The sequence below is a fragment of the Diabrotica virgifera genome, chromosome 3, assembly GCF_917563875.1.
Source record: "Diabrotica virgifera virgifera chromosome 3, PGI_DIABVI_V3a".
Taxonomy (NCBI): Eukaryota; Metazoa; Arthropoda; class Insecta; order Coleoptera; family Chrysomelidae; genus Diabrotica; species Diabrotica virgifera.
Window position 1 is genome coordinate 246588668 of NC_065445.1, and position 18475 is coordinate 246607142.

Consider the following 18475-nt stretch of genomic DNA (forward strand, 5'->3'; position numbering starts at 1 on the left):
GTAATTCATCTTCAGTCCTATCTTTGTCGATTCTCTATCTAGTTCTTCCATCATTCTTTGTAGTTCTTCACTTCTTTCTGTTATTAATACAATATCATCAGCATATCGTACGTGATTCAGATATTGCCCGTTTATGTTTATACCCAAGCCATCCCAGTGTAGTTGTTTAAACACATCTTCTAGAGCTTTGTTGAATAGCTTGGGCGAGGTGGTATCTCCTTGTCTTACTACTCGGTTTATTTTAATAGGCTCCGTTTGTTTCATTATCTTAATAGTTGTTGTTGCCTTATTATATATATTTGTAATTAAGTCGGTATATCTGCAGTCTATTCTGCTGTTTTGTAGGGAATTCTTTACTGCCCAGTGTTCCACACTATCTAATGCTTTTTCGAAGTCAGTAAATGCCATGTATAGTGGGATATGATATTCGTTAGCTTTTTCGATTAATATCTTCATCGTTAAAAGGTGGTCACCTGTACTGAAGTTTTTTCTAAAATCGGCTTGTTCTCTTGCCTGGTATCCATCTAATTTAGTTGTTAATATGTTTGTTAATATCTTGGTTAATAGTTTGTACATCACATTTAGTAAAGTTATGGGTCTGTAATTCTTTAGATCCTTTTTATCTCCTTTCTTAAATAGTAACAATGTTACTGCTTCGTTCCAAGTGTTGGGTATTTGTTTTGTCATTAAAATTTTATTCATAAGTATGTACAAAACGTCTCTAGTTGTTTTCCCACCATTTTTTAGCATTTTTAAGTTATCCCGTCTTTTCCTGGCAATTTATTATTCTTCATCTCCTTGAGTGCTCTTTTTATCTCATTCTTACTGATTTCTGGTTGTAAGTCGGAATTGACATTTTTTATTTTTATTTGTAGTTGCTTAAGGATTTCTTGTGTTGGTTTCTGTTTTGTATTGTACAGGTTTTTATAATATTCTTGTGTTATATGTATAATTTCTTCTATATTATATTAGTCTCTATGCCTTCTTTGTTCTTTACACTATGAATCTGTATGCTTCCAAGCTGTGGTTTTAAGCATTTCATATTTTTATTTTGTTCAATGGTTTTTCTATTTTTTCTTCCTGTACTCTCCTTTGACTTTCCTTAATGTTCCTTCTGATAGCTTTGTTTACCTCTTTGTAATCTGCTGTGTTTCTTATATACCAGAATATAATTTATCTGATTCCTGATTATGTAATGTGGATTATCTCATGGGGTCGTATTTTCGAATTCAATCGAATTTTTTGTCGTTATACTGTCGACATATCTGATCTCTATGTACCTATCTCTTATATACCAGAATATTATTTATCTGATTCCTGATTATGTAATGTGTATTATCTCGTCCCTTCCATGTATGAAACCTTAGTTTAAATCAAGTTTAAATCAAGTTTAAATCAGGTATTTGTCATTATCTTGTATTCATTTTTGGTTTACTAAAGAAAAGCTGTCACTACAAAACCGAATTTTGTAAAATTCTCCTATGACAGTTTGACTCCGATACGTCTACAAGTGGGAAACTATCAATATAATGTAAATTTATAGGTTTCTATTGATAATTTTCCAGCTCTACTAGTTTCATGTCTTTTTATTTCGCAACGTATTATGTTTTGCGTCTTTTCCGTTATTTTGCCGGTTATTAGCGCACTCATCACTGTATTAAAAAATGAAGAAGTAGAATTATTTGACTTTACCTTTTTATTGTCATAGTCTTTTGTATTCTTTGTCTGTTTGTTACATTTGGGAAATAAAGCTATAAGTTATAGTACACTCAATAAACGATTTTAAATAATCTAAAAGTAATTTTGTTATGTTCAAGGACTTACCTTTTTAAGAGGTGGCCAGATAACCCCGCCGCTAACATTAGTCGATTTGGCGAAAGCAAAATCATCTATGGTAGTTAAATCAATATTATCGCATAGTCTCAGATCTGTCAAATTTGTTAAACCTGCAAAAGCGAATCTTGCAATACGGTGTAGATGCTCGTTTCTACACAGATGGAGTACTTGAAGAGATGGCAGAGGTGGAAATCCGCTAAAATGGAAATGGTGTTTATGAATTCGTATAAAGTCATTTGACAAACAAGATAGTTTAATAAAGGGTACCTTCTTTAAGATAGGCAAAATGCCCCACTCCCAGAATTCAATTGTTTTCTTTTTTTCCTTCTATGTGATTAAAAAATAAGAAACAAAAATCAATGGGAAAGTCCCAGTAGCTGGCTGTATACCATAATTAAAAATCATACAGAACAAGTAAAAACTTCGTTTGTATAATGAAGTCATCCAAAAGGATTCGTAAAACGTTTTCAATCTAGATCAGATCATCTTCAGTGCGTTCTGCTAAGTACATGAAACTAGCAACCTTGCAGAATAGGTGACATCGAGAAACAGGATTTACATTTTTAAAAGATGATGTTAGTGGCGACTCTAAGTCGATGTTAAGCGATAAAATTTTAGGAGTGCTCAAAGGGCAACATGATTCACTGCTCGATGGTAACGTGTGGTACTTGCCAGTAAGATGGACACAGGCCAACAGTTGGTTGTGTATTTTATCAAAAACTATAAATTCTAATTTTTCCCAGATAAGGATTTTTTCATAAGGTTCAAAAACCAGAAACACTGTTGTTTGGGGGTTTTGGTGATTTTCCCAATGTTATAGACTTCAAAATAGATTAAATTAAGATTTTCTTATATCTCATATAGAATTTGAAGTATCTGAGGCCCTTAGGACATTGGGCGAAAAGCGTTCAAACCCATAAAAATGACCCGCAAAAAAATCCCCACGGTTTTGGGGGTTTGATCTTGTTTCTTCCAAAGAAAGGGTGTAGGGTTGAGGGGTGGAGGGTTAAAATTGCGCTGAATTCTGGAAGTGAGGGTATTTTGCCTGTCTTAATGGGGTGTACTCTTTAATTATTTATTGGATGTTAGTTTTTCCTAAACATAATTTTAATGACAAAGATTTTTTGAGTTTTCTTGCTTTCCAATATTTTATTCCATTTTCTCCAATTTTTCACTTTTCCCATGAAATTATCTACTTACTTATTTTCACTCCTTTTATCTTCTTCTGTTCTTATTGTTTTGTTAGTATTTTCTTAGGTCTACATTTTGTTTTATCACTTGTCTTGATAATAATTAAATAATAGTTCATTGTTGCCGCTATTAAATTATTCTGTTCTTTATGCTAAACACGTGTGTTTAATAAATAAATCACGTATGTATTTGCAAAAGTAAAAGATCGGACTGATAAATCAAAGTCACAAAAAAAATTGAACATGAAATGAAATACACCACTCGTAAAAAAATTATGCAAAATGAAAATGAATGTGCCAACAGTAAACCTTTTTTAATATGAAAGATCTATTGTATTCTTACTTTTTCTCTGTTAAGTTGACAAATCCAGTGTTATTTAGGTACAGCTTTTCTAGGTTTCTTCCTTGATACAAAGTTTCTGGTATTTTTTCAATGCCGTGGTTTCCTGATAAATCTAAAACCCTTAAATATTGTGGTGTATGCAACATATTGTCAGGCAGCGTTTTGATTTCGGTGTTTTGAAGATACAGTTCCTGAAAATTACAAAAAATTATAGTCATTGGCCCACCATTAAAAAAATGTATTACCTCCCTCGTGAGACTTTTTTTATTCAGTTATTCATGTTGACAGGGCCTATTTTACCACCAGGCCCTTGAGGCACCTGCCTCGGGCCCGCATTTTAATGGGGCCCGGAAAAATCACCAAAAAAAATTTATTACAATAACAAAATAAATTTTTAAAATTCTTTCATTTTACGAACAGGAAATGATAAATATGATAACAATAAGAGTTACATTCATAAACCATAAACCGTTCTTATAATTTTTTTAAAATGGCATGAAAATTTTAAAATAAATAGTTCTTTACCTATTTGAGACTTGAAAACTATTACCGAATATTAGAACGACATCGATGTTGATGATTTAGTGGAAAAAGTAGCACATTTTAAAGAACTTTACAGTACACACATCTAATATCTTACAAAATCCGCAAAGTATGATGACCTATTTGATTGAAAATGACACCATATACATTTACAAATGTATATAATATATACATTTATAAATGTAAACTATATCACTTGAGAAAGGCACTCCGCCGAAACAGCTGTAGTCACTTAGTTATAATAAATTTTGTGGAAGTTAGAAAACAAACGTTTTCAGTGTTTTATTGTTAGATAAAATGAACTTCCATCAAGTAACGGTCGAATCCATCAATTATTTACAAATGTAGAAACGCTTAAAATTTATTTAACTATAATGTACCCATTAGCAACGCTTCAGGGAAAAGATCTTTCTTGGTACTGAATAGATTAAAGTCGTATTTAACCCGGCACCTGCCACATGGCTTTGCAAGGCATCAACTGCCACGTGGGGTGCTCGCAGCACCCCTTAAAAATTTCCTGTGATCTACTTGTTTAAAAAACAAAATAATGTGATGAGTAACACAAGAATATAAAAAAACATGTTTTATTAACTTATTAGCCACTAATATGTTATACAAGCTAAAAAATAAAATGAAAAAGGTGTGATAAGCAAATTAGCAAGTACCAAGCCATAATAAATGAAGTCAAGTAAAATTTCTAAAAAATTAAGATTTGGTGAGTATAGAGTATATATTAATAATTTAAATCAGTTATTTCAATAAAAAAAATGTAAATTTGACTTGTTTATCAAAAATACAAAAAAAAAATTTAAACTTAAAGTGCCAGATGATGACACCCCAATTCGAGTTTAGGGCTACAAGTTCAGAATGACACTAAATAACTACTTCAAACGCTAACACATCTATGCTCTATAATATTATAGAAAGCTATTTTAACGCACAGCACGGTTACCAAACTTGTAATACCAAATATTTGATAAAAATGTGTTATGGGGTGCTGGTAGCACCCCACGTGGCAGGTGCCGGGTTAAGAAATTCTCTAAATCAACAAAATCTGTCGTCTTTGGCTATTTTAAATATAGAAAAGGATATATTACAAAAAATTTATAAAAATGTAATAATTAATAAATTTAGTGAAATAAAAATAAGAAAAAAATGTTAATTTAGTCTATTTTGTTTTTTTTTACTAAGTATTTATAATATTTATTTTTTGTTCTTTTCTGTAGAGACAGTATTTGTTTTATTATAATTATATTTTAGTTATGGAAGTTAATTAAAATGTTTTTATTGTTATGTATAATGTACCAATAATGTACTATATACCTATTCAATTTTTATTAGATAATTAATATACTTGAAAAGTTATTATTACATAACTACTATTAAATTATACCTACTTAGGGGCCCGAAAATTGTGTAGTGCCTCGGGCCTGATTTGAAGTAAAATAGGCTCTGCATGCTGAGTCGGACAACTTTTCTATTTTGCCAAATTTTCGAGACGTCCGACAACTAGAGTAGGTACCCTTAAGAATTTGTCAGACAGTATTACCAGTTACTTGTAATAGTATATTATTCAACGAGCATGTAATGATGGATATTACTCACGATGATGAAGTTTGCGACACTCGCCTACGGCTCGTGTCGCAAACTTCATCATCGTGAGTAATAGCCATTACATGCGAGTAGAATACTATACTTTTTCTACGACCTTTTTTTTTATTTTAATTAGTAAAAAATTTAATTATCAACTACTCAAGATTTAAATTATACCTAATAATTTACAAGAATACCTAAATGCTATTTAACCCTAGTGCGTGGCTGAATAATTGGTTGCCTACTATTACCAAATTATTATTTATTGTAAAAATACAACTAGAAATAGTCAATATAAGTTCTCGTTTCCGAAAAATTATAAGCTTAAATTTGTACCTACTGTCAATTAATTTAATAAATAGGAAATGGTTGTTATCGTCGGACGTATTTCAATAGTTAAAATGTATATTTACAAATAACGATACAGTAGGAAAAATTAAAGAATACCCATGAACGAACATATAAAACACGCTGTATTTTCCTGTCATCGTGTCACACAAAAAATTGGCCAGCGCAAGTACATGTAATAATTATTGTTACATGTACTTGCACTGGACAATTTTCTTTGTGACACGGTGACAGGATAATACAGCGTGTTTTATATGTTCGTTCATGGGTATTCTTTCATTTTTCCGACTGTATCTAATATAATAATATAACTAGTATACATAATATATTATAACATATTTAACACAATATAACTTGAAAAATAAACACAATATTAGTTATAAATTCCAATTAACATAAATGAAATGAGCTAATGTCACTGTCACTAAAATAAATGATAAACGTCAAAATTTTTAGTAAACAAGATATAAACGTAAAAAATATACTGACATTGTTACAGTTAAAATTCCTTTAAAATTTTTTTGAAATTAATTATTGATATAAATTACAATAATTATTGTATTAAATAAACAACTTTAAGTAATTTTATTTGCAGTTTATATACGATTAATAATAAAAGTGGCATGAGTGACATGACTTTAACTTCAGCCCGTGAGTAATGACCCGTGAGTAACTTCAGCCGGTGAGTAATGAATTATTACTCACAGGTACAGTAATGAGTGCTATTATCTATGAAAAATAGCGAATAATGAGCATGTTATTAAACGGTCGTAGAAAAATATTTTTATCAAACAACCCTGCAAAGATCAGATGTGAGGGTATAAATTTTTTTGACTGTGATGCGTGCGCCCCCCTTTGGGGACCGCCTATGGAGTCATAAATGATGATTTTTTGCAGGATTGTTTGATATAATAATGGTTACAATTTACTGGTGATATTGTCCGACAATTTTTTAAGGGGTCGGAAAGATTATAGTTGTAGTAGGGATGGCGGTTGTTGACAAAACACCGGTTTTCGGTTATACCGTTTTTTTTTTAGTTACGGTTTAACCTGTCGGTTATTATAACTGGACAAAAAAACGGCCAATACCCATTGGGTTACAATGTTAAATTTATATTGCACTTTAGTTTGCGATACTCCATTCGGATCGGTATCAATATTATCGATATCGATACTATTGAAAGAATATATCGATACAAAAATAATCAATCGATATATAAATGGTTCAGGATGGCTTGTAGCAGAACATAATCTGGATTCATTTCTCATAATGTGTCCGAAATAGGTACTGTAGCTTTCGAGATTTGATCGTGGTCTCGGTTATTCTTCATTCTTCTGAGGACCTTCTCATTTACGACTGGCCAGTCCACGAAAGTCTTATGAGCTCTCTCCGTTAAAGCAGTAGTTGTAGCTTTAGTTCATCGCTCTTTCTACTGGGGTTTGGTTGAAGTGGATTTGACTTTCTGTTACCTTTTTCTTGCTAATTATCATGAACTTTGTGCTCTATATTTACAGTAATCCTCAATTTTAGCACAGTGATCAAAAGACAATCGATCTATACTAGACAAACCCGTGTTTATCGTCCAGCCAATACTTTTTCTTCTTATTCATCTTTGCCTTCTATCGTCCACATTTGGACATATGCATCTCCCAACTCATTCCATCGGTCTCTATCCTGAGCAGCATATTTCCAATTTGTTCCCGTTTCCCTGTCATTATCATCAATCCACCTCATCTATGGTCTTCCTCTCGGCCGTTTACTTTCGCAAGGTCTCCAGTGTTGTATTGTTGCATTCCAACTTTGGTCTTTTTGTCTAGCAATGTGGCCTGCCAAGCTCTATTTAAGTTTGGCAACTTTTGCTGTTATATCCTCGACTTTTTTTTTAGATCTTACCCAGTCGTTCCTCTTTTTATCTGACAGTCGTATACCTAACATTGCTATTTCCATTGCTCTTTCTGTTGTGGCTAGTTTATTCACATTTGCCTTGGTTAGGGTCCAGGTTTGATATCGATATGTCATGACAGGAAGGATGCACTGGTTGAACACTTTGCTCCTCGGGTATCGGGGTATTTTGCGGTTCTTAAGTATACATTTAAGTTTGCCAAATCCTCCCCATGCTTAGTATTGCTCTCCTAGTAATTTCCGCACTTTGGTTCTCTTTGTCGAGTTTCAGGATTTGGCCTAGGTAGATATGTTTCTGGACTTTATCTATCTCACTGCCATTTATAGTTATACGTTTGGGGTCATCATATGTGTTTGTCATTATTTTTGTTTTTTTCATATTCACTCTAGGCCGACGTATTGGCAGCTGCCTGCGAGTTCCTCTATCATAATTTGCAGTTCCTCGAAAGAGCTCGCTATAATCTCAATGTCGTCAGCGAATCTGGCGTGGTTTAGACTGTTGCCATTAACGTTAATGCCGTACCTAGTTTGACCAATTTGTAGTTTTGAAGACGTCTTCTAGGGCTAGGTTGAAAAGCTTTGGTGATATTACGTCTCCTTGTCGCACGCCTCTCTTAATGGGGATGGGAATACTACGTTTGAAGAATAATACATAATATATGTACTAAAAGCTGTCTAGCGTATAGATGCTTTTAAATGAGCTTAACGACGTTTTTCTGTAAATATATGAGGGTGGATTAATATATATGAACCGTATAATAAAAAAACTTTTCCATTTTTTTCTCTAATTCAGTATTTCTTCCAGAGGTAACTTATCCGGTTTTTCACCGGTTATTACTTTAATAGGAAAAAACCGGTTATAATCGGGACAAAAAACAACCGGAAAAACCTATTATTGCGGAGAGAAAACCCGGTTTTAGGTTAAAACCGGCAGGTTTTTTCCATCCCTGTTATGCAGAGTATATTATACTACTACTATTACTACTACTATCGGTTTACAGCGTTCTCCGACGCCTTCCGACTCCTAACCGCCATTCTTCTCTGTTTAACCATAGACCTGGAGAGATTTCTCTTTCCTCTAGTTCTTTTTCTATTCCTTCCCTCCAGCTTCTTCTCGGCCTTCCTCTTTTTCTTCTCCCTTGTGGTGTCCATGCCAAAATCTGCTTAGGGATCCTGTCATCTGGCATTCTCTGTACATGGCCGTACCATACTAGTTGTTTTGTTTTTATGTCATCAATTATTGTATGTGTGACTCCCATCGTTTCTCGTATTCTCTCATTTGGTATCCGATCTCTTCTTGATTTGCCTGCTGCTCTTCTCCAGAAGTCCATTTCTGTTACTAATAGCATTTTCTACGTTCTTTGTTTCAGTGGCCAAACTTCACTGCCGTATGTGATTATACTTTTAAGTATGCTATTGTATATGAGCTGTTTGTTCGCTTTATATATTGTCTGGTCCCACAGAATACCGTTCATCATGGATATGGCTTTTCTACCCTGTATGTTTCTGTCTTTTATAGCAGCATCGAGTGTTCCGTCTTGAGTTATCTTCATGCCCAGGTACTTGTATTCATCGCAGTGTTTAATTTCTACCCCATCGTCTAATGTAATGCACTGCTTTGTTCCTCCAATACACATGGCTTCAGTTTTCTTAATGTTCACTTCGAGACCCCATTTGTTATATTCTTCTATTAGCTTCCGGGTCATGTAACTCAGGTCGTCATGATCCTGAGCAATCAGAATTTGGTCATCAGCGAAACATAAGGTGTATAGTGTTGTGTCGTCATTGAGAGGGATTCCCATGCCATTACATTTTCTTTTCCACAGCTTGAGTGCTTGTTACAGATAAATTTTAAAAAGGGTAGGCGAAATACAACAACCCTGCTTCAACCCTTTCGTGACCTTAAATCCCTCAGACATCCTTGATCCAGTTTTAACTTTTGCAGTCGTTCCATTATACAGACTTTGGACTGCTGACCATGTTTAATGACCATGTTTAATGTTGGTTTGATGTAGGGTTGGCCATAGTTTGCTGAGGGGCACACTGTCATATGCTTTTTGTAAGTCTACAAATACCAGGTGAACTTCTTATTGACGGCTGTTTTTTTCTCAATAACTTGCATAATCGAGTACAGGTGGTCTAATGTGGATCTCGCAGCTCTAAAGCCAGCTTGCTCCTCTGTTTCGTAATCTCTATAGTCATTTTCTATTTTGTTCTTAATAAGTTTCCCATAAATCCTACTTATTGTGCTGTTTACCGGAATTCCTCTGTAATTTTCATATTGATCCTTGCTGTCCTTTTTGTGGATGGTTGACATGATAGATAATTTCCATTCTTTTGGTAATTCGGCACCATTTAAGCAGTCTTGGAAGAGTTTTCTTAGCTGTTCTTGGAGTTTGTCTGTACCGGCTTTCACTAATTCTGCAGGGATATCACCAGGACCAGGGGACTTTCGATTTTTCAGGGATTTGGTTATTTCTTCCATCTCTGATTTACTTATTTGTAATATCTAATTTTTAGAGAGTATATTATATCTAATTTTTAATCGAAATTTTAATATTTAAATAAAAAAAAACAAGCAAAATGAATAAATATGCTTACTCTTAGATATAATAATTCGTTGATAGCTATAAGAGTATGGTGATCAATTACTTCAAGCGGATTATAGCTCAAGTCCAATATTTGAATATCCGTTGTATGATCAAAAGTATCTTGGTTGAGTGTATGGAGTTTGTTGTGGTCCAGTCTTAATTCTATGAGACTTTTTAAGGGCATTAGTCTCTCTGGTAAATATAAACCCTACAACAGATGAAGGTGCAATGAAATTTTAATAATTTTCTTATAATTATGATGACTAAATATTAAGGTCAATTTTTATATTTTGATATTTCTCATAAACCTAGAAACTGATAAAATGAACATGTTTGGTCTCAAACATACATGCATGAGTATTTATAGTCAAGAGTAATCGTATAAAAATCTCATAAACTACACTCAGGTACAAAAACATGCGATCCATGACGTATTTCCCATTTATTGCTGGTTTTAAAACTGACAACTTATTATTCGCTCCGTGTATGACTGACATTTTTGGCGACCACAATTTGACGTTAAACATATGATACACATATGACGTAATTGACGTTAATATGTAATATTTACAGATCGTCCCAAACCCTTTTTTCAGTGCGTCACAGATTATCGAATTCTCTCTAATGCATTAGAGTTGGAAGTGACAGAAAAAAACGTACATCTGTGATTATTATACATTGGACTTAGAAAATTATGTATTCTTTGACGGGTATTTACAGATTATTAAAACGACTTATACTTATGTATAGTCTATAAGTCTATAAGTTATAGATATATAATTGGTTGGCGATTACAATACTCTAAACAGATAACCAATCAGTGATGCGAATAAAGATTATTTGTGACAGTATTTTCACTATTTTCACAATATCATATGGTAAAATGACATTTATAATTTATACACTAAATTTACAATCAAGATGCAATAGAAATAAACAAACCAAGACAATGTTAACAATGTAAAAAAGTTAAATGCTATGGGCCATTCCACGAACATACGCCTGTTTTGGATTACTTCGACAACGTATATTTTACTGTCCAACATAAGAAGTACGAAAGTAAATGGCGCTAATAATTATTCCAATAAACAACAATGTAATTTGCAATTTACTTTCGTTCTTCTTATTTTGCATAGTAAAATATTCGTTGTCGAAGTTATCCAAAACAGGCGTATGTTCGTGGAATAGGGTATACTAGGAGCAGCCCCGAATCATAATTTAAAATGTATAAACTTTGAAAATCATGATTTGGGAGTTGTAAATTATGTTTCAGGAGTACTCCTAGTAGCATTTAACGTGTCTTGGTCTTGGTTTGTTTATTTCTACTGCATCTTGATTGTAAATTTAGTATAGGTTAGTTTTTTTCAGCGACGTAAATATAAGCATGTTATGTCATTGGTATATTCGGAGATTGTATAGTGAAATTTAATATTATATTTATTTATTTTTGCATTAAAATATTTTAAATATTAATATTCTGGCAAATATTTCTATAAATATTGATGTTTATATAAATATAAATACATATTCTGAAAAGTCAGAGCTGTCTGACATCTGTTAGAATATTTATATTTATATTTATATTTATATTTATATTTATATTTATATTTATATTTATATTTATATTTATATTTATATTTATATTTATATTTATATTTATATTTATATTTATATTTATATTTATATTTATATTTATATTTATATTTATATTTATATTTATATTTATATTTATATTTATATTTATATTTATATTTATATTTATATTTATATTTATATTTATATTTATATTTATATTTATATTTATATTTATATTTATATTTATATTTATATTTATATTTATATTTATATTTATATTTATATTTATATTTATATTTATATTTATATTTATATTTATATAAACATCAATATTTATACAAATATTTAAATATTAATATTTAAAATATTTTAATGTAAAAATAAATAAATATAAAATCAAATTTCACTATACAATGTCCGAATATACCAATGAGACAAAATATTTATATTTACGTCGCTGAAAAATACTAACCTAGAAATTACAATTGTCATTTTACTATATGATAATGTGAAAATAACGTCACAATCGATTACTTTTGTGTCAAATTATCTTTACTTGCATCATTTATTGGTTATCTATTTAGAATATTGTAATCGCCAACCAATTATACATCTTTAAGTTAGGCCGTTTTAATATGCAAATACCCGTCAAGGAATACATAATTTCCTCAGTTCAATGCATAATAATCACAGAGGTACGTTTATTTATGTCACTTCCAACTGTAATGCGTTAGAGAGAATTCGATAATCTGTGTCGCACTGAAAAAAGGGTTTGGGGTGATCTGTACCATTTTTGATAAAATTTGTTATACAAACAATAAGTGTGTTCGCGGAGACAGACAAGGACTAGTCCACGACAAGTGGAGCATGCTCACTTTAAAATAATATAAATAATCAGTTGATAGATAAATATACAAGGTATAATAAATATGTACTATTCATTAATATAATATATACTAATAGTACATATATTTATCAAACTCATATTTATATTAAGAGAATGATATTTGGATTTTAGAACCAGTCTGAATAATAAAAGGGTATTAATTGTACTATTTTAATATACGCTTTTAAGTTGAAAGTATATAAATTGTAAAAATGAAAATAATCGGTTTGTCGACATTCATTTCACTCATTTTATAAATTGTATCGAAAAGTCTGATAAGCGCGTATTATTTTCGGAAGATAAATTTTGTATTGTATAAATTAGGTTTTAATGTAAATAGTGTTCAGCATAAATAAATTAAAATAAAACCTAATAAATCAAGTGTTAAAACCATTGCATATCTACATTTTTTTAATGTTACTCATTATATCTATGACCAATCTACAGTTGAGTCCGGGAATCTTTACCCGTGCGTCATCATTTAAAGCATACGAAGTAAGTCGAAGATAAGTCAGAAATTGAAATTTACTAAACGCAACAGCAAGTGACAGTAAGTGACTTGCTGTTGCGTTTAGCAAATTTTAATATCCTACTTATCATCGACTTATTTCGTATGCTTTAAATGAGGCACGGGTAAAGATTCATAGTCCAGGGCGCATCTGTTTTGAGATGGACGTTGAGAGGCGACTCATATTTTTTTGCAGACATTGCTTGGAATTAACTCATAATAATAATAATTGAGTTATCCTCCCATTCAAAAATGTCCGGAACATTGTTTAAATAATCAAAATGTCAAAAAATGAAGGAAAAATTCGATTATTTTCTTCGTTTTTTGATTATAACCTTCAAAGTATTCACTTTCGAGAAAATTTGTACTAATAGAAAAGTTGCGTAATTAAATTTTCTACAACATAGGATGGGTAACAAATTTTAAAAATTGTCACCCTTGTTGCAAAATAGCAATAATTGCCAAAAAAACATAAAAAAACAAATATTTGCATTGTACGCTTTTCAACCATTTATGCTACACTTAGGACCTTCATATTTTAACCAGAAACACTATATGACATAATAAAACAATACTGTAAATTTCATTAAGATCAGTTCAATCGATTTTGCAAAATATATTTTGCAATCCAGCTTTCGCAAAAAAAATTCATTTTTTCAAAATGTTGCAGGACTGAAAATAAAGCAGATAGCAAGTTGATTTTTTTTTACGTATAGAAGAATACTGTACCTTTCATTTGCAATTTTTAAAATTAAAATTCATTAACTACCACGGCGTCAGGAATTTTTTTAAATAAACATTAATTTTTGGTGCTACGCGCAGGATAGCGGTGTTCGATTCACACAAGTTGATTTCCACCAAAATGTCTTCCATTCTTTATCTAATATATTATTTTCTTACTCTATATTTTGTTGTATTTGAATATTTTAATTCCGCAAAAATCAAACTAATTCGATTATTGTTTGTGAAATATTGTTTAAACAATTGCATATGTTTAAAAATAATAAACTTTTATTCTCTAACTTAAAATATATGAACAAAGAAAGTTTTTGTCAAAAAAGTGTTATGTCAAAGGACGTATGTGTTTTTATTTTGCAATAAACAAATTTATATATTTATATCGCAATGTACTAAACATTAAAATTTATCAATCATTGTCAAAGGTCATTGGAATGCCCAATCAGAGCAAACTATCCGCTGTCCTGCGCGTAGCACCAAAAAATAATGTTTATTTAAAAAAATTCCTGACGCCGTAGTGGTTAACCGATTTTAATTTTGCAAATTTCAAATAAAAGGTACAGTATTCTTCTATACGTAAATAAAAATTCAACTTGCTGTCTTCTTTACTTTCAGTCCTGCAACATTTTGAAAAAATGAATGAGAACTTGGGAAAACGTAAGTGAATTTGGGGTGATCTGTATCATTTTTGATAAAATTTGTTATACAAACAATAAGTGTGTTCGAGGAGACAGTCGGACTAGTCCACGACAAGTGGAGCATGCGCACTTTAAAATAATATAAATAATACCGTTGATAGATAAATATACAAGGTATATTTACTATTAATTAATATTATTAATTAATTATTAATTATTAATATACTAGTATATTTAAACTCATATTTATATTAAGAGAATGATATTTAGATTTTAGAACCAGTCTGAATGGTCCATGTGGAGAGACCGCTCCCGTCTGAAAATAATTTCTGATTCGGTTTCTTTGTGGATTCCTATTCAAAATTGTCCCCTTTAAACAAATCTGAAGGATGCCGGGCGGAATTTTTGGGCAGAAATTGTTTAAACAATTTTTTTAAACAAATACGAAAGATTAAGTTTTTTTGCCCTGGAACATATATTTTTAGGTTTTTTGGGTAAACAAGAAAGGTATCTTGTAATTTTTCTTAAAAATTGATAGTTTTCGAGTTATAGGCGATTTATAATCTGAAAAATGGGAAAATACGTATTTTCGAGGCTTCTTCTTCTTCTTCTTGATTGGCTTTACAACTCGGGGTGAGTCTTCGCCGCATCCACTATGGCCCTCCATCGTCTGCGATCTTGCGCTTCGATTTGCCATTTTCGAGGCTTAAAAACTCATATTTAAATTAGTATTTTTGAGGTTACCAGATACTTAAATTGAAGACTAAACATTCCGCTTCAAGATTCTGAAGAGTGATCGCGTCTAACCTTAATTTATACCGTTGTTTTTTAATTATTAAATATGCGTGTTTATCCGATTTTTTTGCCGGTGCGGCGCGCTCTATTTCAAAAATCTCCTATTTTCCTCCGAAAAATATTTTTTCTAGATTCTTTGGGATATTCTAAATAAAATAAGTTTCTTGACATTTTTCTCAAAAGTTAATAGTTTTAAAGTTATAAGCGATTTAAAATCCGAAAAATGCCAAAAAAACGCATTTTCGGATTTTAAATCGCGTATAACTTTAAAACTGTTAACTTTTGAGAAAAATGTCAGGAAACTTATTTTATTTAGAATATCCCAAAGAATCTAGAAAAAATATCCTTCAGAGGAAAAATGGAGATTTTTGAAACAGAGCGCGCCGCGTCGGCAAAAAAATCGGATGGACATGCATATTTAACAATTAAAAAACAACGCTTTAAGTTAAGGTTAGACACAATCACTCTTCAGAATCTTAAAGCTGAATGTTTAAACTTCAATTTAAGTATCTGGTAACCTCAAAAATACTAATTTAAATATGAGTTTTTAGGCCTCGAAAATGCGTATTTTCGCATTTTTCAGATTTTAAATCGCCTATAACTCGAGAACTATCAATTTTTGAGAAATTTTACAAGATACCTTTCTTGTTTAGAATGACCCACAAAATTTAAAAATATATGTTCCGGAGCAAAAAAACGTGAGCATTTGTATTTGTTTAAAAATTTTGTTTAAACAATTTCTGCCCAAAAATTCCGCCCGGCACCCTTCAGATTTGTTTAAAGGGGACATTTTTGAATGGGAATCCACAAAGAAACCGAATCAGAAATTTTTCCAGACGGGAGCGGTCTCACCACATGGACTCATAAAAGGGTATTAATTGTACGCTTTTAAGTTGGAAGTTTATAAATTGTATCGAAAAGTCTGATAAGCGCGTATTATTTTCAGAAGATAAACTTTGTATTGTATAAATTAGGTTTTAATGTAAATAGTGTTTAGCATAAATAAATTAAAAATAAATGTAAATAAATTAAAATAAAAACTAAATAAATCAAGTGTTAAAACCATTGCATTATCTACATTTTTTAATGTTACTCATTATATCTATGACCAATCTACAACTGGTTTCTTCAAAAATGTGTTTTCTTCTGTATATAATAAGCGTGGATCGAATTTGTTGCACCTGAGTGTATTTCTAGATGGATAAGTTATAAAACATTACCTTAAAGGTATCCGGATGGATTACTTCCAAGTCGTTATAACTAAGAATGAGCACCTGCATGTTTTGCAAGTTCTTGAAAATACTATCGGAAATATTAAATATATTATTGTACGCCAAATTCAAATACACTAATGGAGAACTTGGGAAAACGTAAGTGAAGTTAATAAATTTCTCGTTGTTTATCATAACACGATTATACGGTATCGAGTTGTTGGTTCCCTTTTTGATCCAGAAGTAATCCTGTAGGAGTTGGCTCGGATTTTGTTTTGTGCAGGTTACATTAGCTTCAGTGTTGTTGGAGTTGAAGCTACAGCCACATGCTTTACATAATGGAAAATCGTCCAAATTATCAGCACGTGTATAAACTAATAGAATGGTAAACACTGCAAAAATTCCGAGGTTTTTCATTCTGTAAACGTAATATTAAATATTAATTAAATTATAGCAAAACTTATTAAGGGGAAAAGGCACAAAATGTCGCCTGTCAAAATTTTCAATGTGTTTTACATGTATTCATTTTTTTCCAGTCCTGAGAAAACTAATAAGTATTTTTGAAAAATTGAAACGCAGAATGAAAGATTAGTAGTAGAATAAATAAAAAGTTTTTTTGAATGAAATAGTTTTTCAATCAAAAATCACACTAAATTTTTATCTTTTATTTTCACCCTCGTAACTTATTAAAATAAACATTATAGAAGTTTTCAGGGCTTTCGACCCACAGTAATAATAATAATCTTTTCTGCGATTAAATTTTTCAAAAATATTTATTTGTTTTCTCAGGATTCGAAAAAAATGAATACATTTAAAACACATTGAATATTTTGCGCCTATACCCTTAATAATTAAAAAGATATACGATATTTAAAGCTATTAATTTCTAAATTTCATGATTTCATCACGATCATTGTTATGGTGGCATTCGAGAATACATAAGTCGTGTGTTAGCTGAAAAGCCTCGTAAAATGTGCAAGCTATAGCAGAAACACGACGGTAGACCGCATACTATAGTGACACCAAGTTTCTTATTGCAAGTAGGAAATTTTTGTTGTACTCTCCTAGCACAACAACCATATTAATCAGTTCCTTATTAGAAAAATTTATATTAGTAGGTAATGGTAACAAAGCAACTGGAACTATAAAAATAGTATAATATCAATAATGTTTAAGCAAATTTAGTGTCATACCCAACTATTAGGTAGAATATTTCATGTTTTATTACTATTTTACGCACCAAAAATCAGTCTAGATTAATATGTATTTATTTTCTAAAAAAATTTTTTGACTAAATATTTGCACGGCCCACCTAATAAAAATGCACGTAATTTTTGTAGCAATTAATATTTGGCTAAAATAATCACGAATAACTCACAAATTAAAGCAGTTAGGTATAGGTAATGCTTAAGAAATAAAAAAGTACCATAAAATATCACTTCACTACAATATTAAAATACAAGGTGTTCGATTTAATAAAACTCAGAAAATACTCATTTCGACTTTTGACCCAGACTGTAGGTATACTAAAATTAAATATTTTGCTATATTATTAATTTTGAACAATAGTAGGACTATACAGGGTGAGGCAGATAAAGGGCCTATTAGAAATATCTCGAGAACTAAAGGTAAGAAAATCATGAAAATTGTTATACAGGGGTTTTGAGGTGTGAACTATTTAATGAAAATATTTTGGTCTCTTTGCTACTTCCGGTTATACCGGAAGTTGATTACAACTTCGTTTTTTTAAATGAACAGGGTTGGTCGAAACTCGGAA

At 31.1% G+C, this 18475-nt stretch overlaps 1 protein-coding gene across 3 annotated transcripts in view; it reads right to left on the bottom strand.

Annotated features, from left to right (window-relative positions):
- The window catches only part of LOC114334270 (leucine-rich repeat transmembrane neuronal protein 3), a 44040-nt gene that overhangs the window by 10545 nt on the left and 15020 nt on the right, over positions 1-18475 (bottom strand). For all 3 annotated transcript variants that reach the window (XM_028284312.2, XM_028284310.2, XM_028284311.2), the window contains exons 2-5: positions 16708-17116; positions 10358-10555; positions 3370-3560; positions 1825-2032 (exon numbers count right to left, since the gene is read on the bottom strand). In XM_028284312.2, coding sequence (XP_028140113.2) covers positions 1825-2032; positions 3370-3560; positions 10358-10555; positions 16708-17115 — 1005 coding nt within the window. In that variant the 5' untranslated portion in view covers position 17116. The remainder of the gene's footprint in view (positions 1-1824; positions 2033-3369; positions 3561-10357; positions 10556-16707; positions 17117-18475) is intronic.